Here is a 9,670-nt window from a genome sequence, read left to right as displayed (position 1 = left end):
TCCTACCAAAAATTATGAATTTTGGTCCACTTTTTAGGTCAGTCCCCATATAAGGGTACCTTCCACATTTCGTTATTTTAGGGAGCTTGAGCACAATTTTCGACTAAATTGGTTGAAATTTGGTATTTTAGGTTCTCAGTAGTTGCTAAATCTTCCTACCAAAAATTATTAACATTGGTCAACTTTTTAGGGTAGTCCCCATATAAAGGTACCTCCCGAATTTCGGTATTTTGACGAATTATGGCACGTTTTTCACACGAATTGGCTGTAATTAAGTATTTAGGTTTTTCAGGGGGTAGAAAATGTCCTTATGAAAAATTATGAAGATTGGTCCAATTTTTATGGTAGTCCCCATGTAACGGAACCTCCTAAATTTCTATATTTTGGGGAGCTTGAACCCATTTTTCATCCGAATTGGCTGTAATTTGGTATTTTGGGTTCTCATAAGGTAACCTGTACACTTTTTAGGGTAGTCCACATATAACGACACCCACAAAATTTAGTATTTTGGGCAGCTTGTTTTCATAAGGCTGTTTTCATAAGGTAGCAAATCTTTCCACCAAAAATTATCAACATTGGTCCACTTTTTAATGCGGGAGGAACCCATAAGAGGATACCTACCAAATTTCGGATTTTTGGGAAGCTTGGGCATGTTTTTTATCCGAATTTCCTGTAATTTGGTATTTAGAGTTCTCAGTGGATTGAAAGTCTCCTTACCAAAAATTATCAATGTTGAATCATAAGTTCCGGAGTAGGTCCCATACCATCCCATACCATACCGCCCATTATTCGGTAATTTCGGGGATTTTGATATTTCAGAAGGTAATTTGGTGTCACATCTTTTTACCGAAAACTTTACAATATACATGTGCTATCGGTTGTTCGTATTTTGAATATCCACCTTATGGAGGGTGTAAAAAGTTCGTCCCGCCCAATTTTTTTGAATTATTTACTTGTTTTTTTTCTCATCTTCGAAAAAATGGAAACTGACATTCCATCAGAATTTCACTTAAAGTAGTTTTATTGTAACCAAACTTAAAGTTTTTTCTCCACAATAGAGTTTTCTTTTACAAGGATTTCTTTTTAACGCTCTCTTCCGAACTCCCTTTCTCCATCCCTCCCTCCTTTCTCGTCTTTTACAATTGTCTTTTTTTATTAGCCAAACTTTAATTTGTACAAACATTCCAAGGAACAGAAAGTATGTCGGACTTTTTTCTTAAATTACGCAAATTTTGGGGTACCCACACGTAGGGTCTTTTCCGCAAGGATTATAATGGCAATGTAAATGAGGTGGCGGGGAGAAAAAGGTGGTATTGGTGGGGGGAAAAACTGGCGTTGGTTGGAGAAAAAAGGTTTCATTTTGCGGTAGACAAATCTTGTGACCATTTAATATGTGTGGTCTCTGTGAGTGTGTGTGTGCAGTGGCACATTCAAACTTACTGTTGAAGTGTTAAAGTGCTTTCCAACATTTGAATAAATAAAGACCAGATAATTTGTCTTTTTTTTCGGTTATTTTTTTGCCAGTTTTGTTGACCATTTTTATGGTTGCAGGGGGAAGGAGGGTCTCCAAAAATATTTTGCCTGGACATAAAAGTTTTCAACACAGTTAGCCTTTTTGCTTTACAACATCACTTGACTTTTGGCTGGGGGTAGATTATTAAAAAGGTTGCCACGGCTATACTAAGTACTGAAGATTTAAATTGCGGTAGGGTTTTTATTATTTAATAAGTTGGAGTTTTTCCTAAAAAAGATTCTCCTTTTTAGGTTGACCTTCATGACTTAATAAGGCTGATTTTTTCAGCGTTGAACCAACAAAAAACTCTTTTTCAAAATATCTAAAGGGACATTGGTATGCTTGAACCGGGACCAAGGATATTGTGCTAGGCATTCAACAATAGATAAAGTTATAACTACCTACCTACGTCGGACGGGACCGTTCTATACCGTCCTTGGTATATAATACTACTTGTCTGCTTGAATGATTTATATTTCTCTTACATATAGTAAGTCTGGATATAAAATTCGGCTGGGACCCACCAAGAGCAAAGAATGCTACATTGCTGTCACTTCGATTGGAAATACCGCCACATTTCTAACATGAAATTTTGTATCCTCCACAAAATGCAGATTACCGAATGACAAGGTTTTACGAAAAAGTGATTCCATATTTATGGAAATTTTCTCCGAATAAATTGTTTACCTACCAACAACCCGGCATGGTAAATTATAGACACTTCGGTTTGAAAATAAGGCTTTAACCTTCAAAATATCAAAATCTGTATATGGGGGGCTATGTGGAGACATGGTCCCAATTACATCCACTTCCATTGGAATGTGTATCTAGGAATAATAAAAAAACTTAAAATTATCCAGGACCTTTATAGAAAATATTCCGCGAAAATGAGAGTAGCCTAAATACGTAAGGCTTTATTTACTATGGAGGCTATGGCAAATCATAGATCCAATGTGTAATAATTTTCAATAATTATATAATAATTTTTTTTTAACCATCAAGAAGCCGGTTGGCCAAAGTGAAGTTTAGAAAATGCTCTTAGGAATTTGGAGGCATTTTTGGAGAATAGGTTTTTTAAACACCATGAAGCAGGTTTAAGAAAAGGCACCTAGGACCTCTAAGAAAAATAAGATGGAACAGGGACTGTTTCGCGGAGAGAGAGCTGTTATACTACGATTGTTTGTGCTACACTGATTTTCTTTATTTTTATATTTTCCTTAAGAATTACGAACAAAAATAAATCTTAACCTATATATTCTAGTGCGTAAGAGACATAATTCAGAATACCAAAATTCATTTACTTCGCTTGGAAAACCTTAAAACTCCCAAAAATGGGGAGTGTTCCGCTATATAAGGGCTATGCCAAAACATACAAATATTTTTAACATTTTCTACATGTATGTGTTCGACTATCCAATGACAGCCTCGGAATGACAGCTACAACGGTTAGAAAATGCGCCTTCGAACATCACAATACATTATATTGGGCGCCACTTGCATATGGAAACATGGACCTACATTGATGATTTCCTGCAAAAAAATTCGAAATATTAAACGAAATATTAAATTTAAAATATAATGAAGTTCGACTGTATCTTCTTTATGGCGTCTCCGACGAATATTTTCTCTATATGGTTGAGGGAATGAAAATAAACACGCCATTAGCATGTTTTCACTAAAGGTGATTGTCTTCACTAAGAATGATTGTCACCCTTTTAGGAAATACACACACAAATCACCCTGTTTCTATTAATCGCCCTGTAATTGTTGTTGATAACAACTTCGGAAAAAATTGAAGAAATATTCGAAATTTGTAAGAAAAGAATTTGTGAATCCGAAAATCGGGCACAACTTCTAATGTTTGATCCAATATTTTGAAACCAGTAAGGAAAGTAGTAAAGTCGGACGGGGCCGACTATATGACCCTTCACCACTATGGGTATATTAAACAGGACCATTAGCATGAAATTGGATGAAATAAAATATGTGATGTTTATTTAAAAGTGAATCTACCTAGATCTATCCATAAAGTATGTAAATCGACTTCAAGCAAATATAAATAGGTCATCCGTTGGGCTATGTCTGTAGTTCTAGAAAACGCAACTATATGAAACTTGGCAGACATCATTCTAGGCTCAATTAAGTACGTTATCCCAAATTTCGTGCAAATCGAAGGATATATAGGGACTTTGGTGCACCATTTACATGAAATCGGACGAAACTATATATGGGAGCTATATCTAAATCTGGACCGATTTTCTCGAAAGTTGGCAGACATCATTATAGGCTCAAGTCAGTACGTTATGCCAAATTTCGTGCAAATCGAAAGATATATAGGGACTTTGGGGCATCATTTACCTGAAATCGGACGAAACTATATATGGGAGCTATATCTAAATCTGGACCGATTTTTACGAAACTTGGCAGACATCATTCTAGATCTAAATGATTAGGCTGCACCAAATTTCGTGCAAATCGAAAGATATATAGGGACCGTTTGCATTAAATCGGTTAAATATATATATATATGGGAGCTATATCTAAATCTGAACCGATTTTTCCCAATTTCAATAGGATTCGTCCTTGGGCCGAATAAGTGACCTATGCCAAATTTCATCCAATTCGGATCATAAATGCGACCTGTACTTTGTTTACAATTTAACATGGACAGACAGACGGACGGACGGACATGCATAAATCGACTTAGAAAGTGATTCTATGCATATTCTCAAAAGGAACCATGTGTCTATCTCGTTTCCTTTTGCCTGTTACAAACATATGCACAAAGACATAATACCCTGTACCACAGTGTGGTGAAGGGTATAAATATCGAATATTTATTACACAAGTCTAAATGTTTTCGAAGGTTATATCCATAAATCGAGAAAAATAAATAAATAATTCGGACCAAATTTTGTACGTTTGACCGGAAAATCGTTCAATATTGGGTAGTTGCGAAACTTGCAATGCAAAGATTTACGAGACGAGATTGGTGCCCTTAAATATCCCAACACCCAGATCTTAGGTCACCTCCTTCTTAAAGTGGCATCCCTTAAGCCGGACAACCTCGTGCACATCTGGGTTTTACGGCTGGTAGTCAAGGGAAAACACATGATTCAAGCATGGCATGTTAAGTATGAGTTGTATAAAATATCAATTTATAAATTGGGCGCCGTTCTCCTTTATTCATTTACACCGGACTTCGTTAACCCAGTGTGTTTAAATTGTCAATTTCAATAACCCGGAAAAAGTTCTAATATAAATGTCATTTTAGTTGTTAAGTCCTTATCGTGGTATAGGTCCTAATTTATATTAGGCGATTTTACTTGCGGCAAGTCTTTCTTTGTTGGAGAGAGGGGCAAGGAGAATAGAAATTGAAAAATCGTTTTGTGTATTTTGTTTGTAGTGTCAGAAATTTGAAATACCAATCCAGAACATTGTCACAAAATGTTAAAAAAAAAAATAATTTGGGAAACCGACTTGCCTTGTATACACGCATGAAGCAAGTTCAAAAGATAACAATACGAATTGCCGCAAGTAAACTCGCCTATTCTAAATCAGGACTAAGGCTATACCATGGTCGACCTCAAATCTTTATCAAACTCCAATGGAAACTTTAGAAAAAAACACGTCGTTAAGCCCTCTCGACATATGTAAACTCGAGCCTGGAGATACATATTTTTGATGATTCACTCTTGACGGACGAGGATGACGCTATGGACTTTTCCAAATCAAAGTTAATCATGAAAGGTGAAAAGAGACGACGTCAATCTTGGCGGAGGTGGATATCCCAATTGCATGGCGGTCAGTGCCAAATGGAAGCTTCCAAAGCAAAAGGCCAGTGAATTTGGTGATGCTGTTGAACAATGAACGACCCATCAACGCAAGCAACCATCAAATGGAATTAATATCATTCAAATCGCCTCAATTCGTATTGGGTCCGAATCGACAGGACGATATCAGACCCATGCCATGGATGTAGACTGGGACACCACAATTGCCCAACTAAATCTATTCATCTGTCTCTGGAATTTCTTTGGGCGCAGCCGAATCAGATTGCACATTTTGTAAACCTGGAAACAGAGAAGTCAGAACCAGGCCAAATGAAAATACAAGAAATATGTACATAGATAGTTGCCATAACAACCACCAAATGTTTCAATTATGTGGAAACCTCCAAGAAAAAGATCATCGAGAGAGCAGTTTACTTCTGCAAACGGGTCATCGAGAACATGAGCACGATTACCGACAACTTATTTGTTGTTATATGGACGGATTTTCGCAATAAATGGTAGGAATTTGAACAAATATTCTAAAACGAAATTGTAACGAATGTCTGTTCAGTATTTGAGAAAGTAAACGGTTAATTTTCTAATCTAATATCTGAAAAATCTACCAGACAGCAGTTAACTTTTGCAACCGGTTTATCGAGGGCATGAGCACGATTACCGACAATTTTTTGTGTGGTAATTCTCAAAAAACTATCAAATAATGTTGGCAGGAGAAAACTCTCGAACCTTCAAGGGGGTCCATGGATATTTGCAAAGAAAGAGAAATTTTAGTAGATATTCTAAAAAGAAATTGTGACGAATGTTCAGTAATTCAAGGAGTAATCGGTTTATTTATTAATATAATATCAGAAAAATATAATAAAAAAATACCAGAGAGCAGTTAACTCGTGCAACGGTTCTTCGAGAGTATGAGCACGATTACCGTGTGTGGTTGTTCTCAAAAAACTGTAGAATGATATTGCAAGGCTCAAGGTAACCTTCGAACGGAGGAGAAAAGTCGAGGACCTTCAATTGGTTCATTTTCTAATCTAATATGAGAAAAATCTAAACATTTTCTGACATCAGAGACCTCGGCGTAAATTGTTAGCTAATCAACCCTTAAAGAATAATAACAATTTTCTTCTGCAAACAAAACTTAGCAAGTTTTCTATCTGTTTTATTCTAGTAGCAAACATGGTATAATTATTACTAGGTAGGGTATAGCTACTTGTTCTATCCCTACACGACTTTGAGAAGAATTTATAACTTTAAGTTTTCACATTTTTACTTATATGTTGAAAAATGTGAAATAAATACAACAACCTGTTGCGTATTCTTATTTTATATTTGACAGAAAAAGCCACTACCTACTTTTTTGTTATTCACATCAACTGGTCTATTCCCGTTATATACTATTTAATTTCCCATGAGTCATAATTTATAAAAACACATTCCATTTGAATGCAATCTTATAACAAATTCGGATTCCTTTCATATCCCAATCCTATTCCAGAGCATTGTGTCAATACATCTGCCTCACGTCATCATTTAAGTCTTACTTCTTTCATTCACAACAGCTGATAACACAGCCACTAGACGTTGATGACAACACACATAGCAAAGCGATGGTGTTTGATATTTATATCAATCGATCAAAATCGATTTTGCAATTTAATTAGCAATCAATTACATTCCAAACCCCAATTTTTAAATTGTCACACCTTAAACAGCTGATCGTTTTACGTCAGCAAACTTCTGCGTTGTCAACGCCGTCACACATTATGGCTCGGTTCTCTGACTGCAGTTGTTGTGAGTGTATGTGTTGTAAACAATACCGTTCTCATTTAGTCTCCATCCCACGTCATTCGTAAATTTTCATTTATTCCACTTTGACTTATTCTTTATCGGGCATTTTGTTTCTCTTCCCATTCGTCAGCAGTTGGAACGTTTTTCAATTATTCTTCAGTCTGTGAAAAAGGCCCAAGAATATCATTCACTGCCGCAGAAATAATTTTTTTGCAAACTTTTTTCTGTGGTACAAACCTACTGTTTGTTATTATCAAAATTCATCATTATTATTTTAAAGACATCAATAAACGTTGCCCACCATAATGGCCGATCCAAAATTCGAAAATTTGCCAGGCATTGTAAGTTTTTATGTTGTGCCACTCCACCCTCTTTCTACGTTTGGCAAAAATTAGTCATACTCAATGACTTCAGCTTAGTTAACTTGGCTGGCTGCTTGGTTGGTTGGCCAGCTGAGCAGTAGTGGTATGTTGTTGTTTTGTTGTTAGTAACAGTTGTTGTTTTTTGTGTTTTTGTAGGCTTATGACCAACCTGATGTCTATGAAACACCCGATGTTCCTGAACAAGAGACTTCAGACTATTACGAGGAAGAGGCGGAAAATAAGTCCATTGAACGTTTGCACATCTCCCCGCAAGAGGCTTACAAACGTTTCCGTGGCTCTACGCTGACGGGTAATGTCGATTTCTCTGACAGTATTGGACGTCGTGTATGTCGTGGCTATGATATGACCACGGGTGAATTTGAATTAACTGGCATGGGTGAAAAGGAGACTCCCGTGCAAAAATGTCGTCGATTGCAGTGTGAAATGAATGAACTTTTGGAAGAGGTATCAGCATTGCAAAACGATCGTAAATTGGTCCAAGAAGAAAAGGAATCATATGATGCTGTGGCCACCATTATTACCACAGCCAAGAAGGTGTTAGATTCACTGCGTTTGGAACAGGTATTGGGTAAAGAACAGGCACCTAACAAGGCCGACAAAGAGGTTAAGGCTCTGATCAATCAAGTAGATGAATATAAAAATTCGGGTGTCCTCACGGCTATACCGACACCTGGAACTGATTTGGCAGCGTCGGCACGTGTGGCCAAATTGGAACATCGTCTGCATCAACTGGAACAGGCTGTTGGTGCTCAACCGGAAAAATTGAGTCGCCTTACAACACTCACACAAAGCACAAATGTTATGGACGCCGTGCGTCAGCTTAACACAAAGGCAGCCTTATTACAATCGGAGAAAATCGATGTTATTGAAGAACGTTTGGGTAGCTTGGGTGCCAAAATGGATGCTATTGCTGCCAAGTCGAGTGGTTCTCCCGAGGATGCTAAACGTGATCAAAAGGTTGTCGAAATGTATGAAATTGCTAAACGTACCGAACCTGTTGCCGAAATTCTACCCGATATTATTGAAAGAATGCAGGCATTGGAATTATTGCATAAATATGGTGAGTGGAACTAATTTTTAAAAAGTAGAACAGATTAGAATTTATGTCTAAATATTATTCACAAGTTTCCGTTCGAATTTTTCGTGAATAATCGATAAGTCCTGCAGATTAATTCGAGCCTTTGGAGGCAATTTCATATTAAACAATATATGAACCTTTCAGCGGGTTTACCGAATTAAATTAAGCTACTATCCTTGACCGAATAGTTACTTAAACAATATATTTGGTTTGGAGCGGGATGTTAAAAAATAGGGATATGTTTCTCGATAAATCCTACAAAAGAACTTCAAACATTGGAGACAATTTTAAAGGTATATTATATATCAGCCCTTCAGGGCGCTTAAAGGATGGATTGAAGTTAAAATCCTTAGCCATAGGTATCCTTCACATTGTAACTGGAGACATATATTTAGATTGGAGCAGAATATTGAAGAACATAGGATGAAATAACTCTGTTTATTCATCTCCTACACATTGAAGCCTATTTACAATTTATTCATCCTAGCTCATATCATAATAATGTTAATGCAAAGCAACACTTTTGAGGAAATTGCAGAAAATACTCCAAACAAGATTTATTTCCATGTATAGCCCTCATATTCATCTACCTTCATTTCTTTTTTGTTTTAATATCATTATTTTTATTTATTTATTATTTTTTTTTTCTTATTTATGTTCTTTCTCTTTTCCCCTTTTTCCAGCTATGAACTTTGCTAAAATCATTGCTGAAATCGAAGAGAAACAAACCTCAATTACCACCTCCCTGGTTTATAACAAGGAACTGTTGCATTCGGTACAAGAAACCTTCGCCCAGAATCTAGAAACAATAAACAAAGAGGTAGCCAAGGTGGAAGAACGTGTTAAGTCGGTGGCTAATATTAAGTAGAAGCAGAAAAAACGAAAAAATCCGTATTCATTAGCTTACTCTTAAAGACCAGCATCATGCATAATTGTGTAACTAATTTATTAAATTGAATTTAAAAGTAAAAAACTCACAAGTATTCTAATTAAAAGTTTTTTTATAATTTCAGTCTTTTGTATATAATGAAGTAACACTATTTTACCCCATCAAAGAGAAATGAACAGATTCGAGTCAAAGACTAATTTGTCGATGAAAAAATGAAGCAAATTATTCAAA

General features: G+C 36.2%; 1 protein-coding gene across 1 annotated transcript; it reads left to right on the top strand.

Annotated features, from left to right (window-relative positions):
* The first annotated feature begins 7,334 nt into the window (after positions 1-7,334).
* LOC133330120 (dynactin subunit 2-like) lies at positions 7,335-9,418 on the top strand. Its single transcript, XM_061538595.1, has 3 exons — positions 7,335-7,430; positions 7,608-8,532; positions 9,234-9,418. The coding sequence occupies exons 1-3, from the start codon at positions 7,395-7,397 to the stop codon at positions 9,416-9,418; spliced, it is 1,146 nt and encodes a 381-aa protein (XP_061394579.1). The 5' UTR covers positions 7,335-7,394.
* Positions 9,419-9,670: the final 252 nt, after the last annotated feature.

This window comes from Musca vetustissima, unplaced genomic scaffold (assembly GCF_032173495.1).
Source record: "Musca vetustissima isolate MV318-11 ecotype Yass unplaced genomic scaffold, APGP_CSIRO_Mvet_v1 utg48309, whole genome shotgun sequence".
Taxonomy (NCBI): Eukaryota; Metazoa; Arthropoda; class Insecta; order Diptera; family Muscidae; genus Musca; species Musca vetustissima.
Note: the sequence above shows the minus strand (reverse complement) of the source record. Positions and strands in the feature narration are given on the sequence as shown.

Bases quoted from the DNA above. Each gene is read 5' to 3' on its own strand.
- LOC133330120 (XM_061538595.1), top strand. From the start codon at position 7,395: ATGGCCGATCCAAAATTCGAAAATTTGCCAGGCATT. The intron at 7,431-7,607 runs GTAAGTTTTTAT...GTGTTTTTGTAG, and splicing joins TCGAAAATTTGCCAGGCATT to GCTTATGACCAACCTGATGT. The intron at 8,533-9,233 runs GTGAGTGGAACT...CCCTTTTTCCAG, and splicing joins GGAATTATTGCATAAATATG to CTATGAACTTTGCTAAAATC.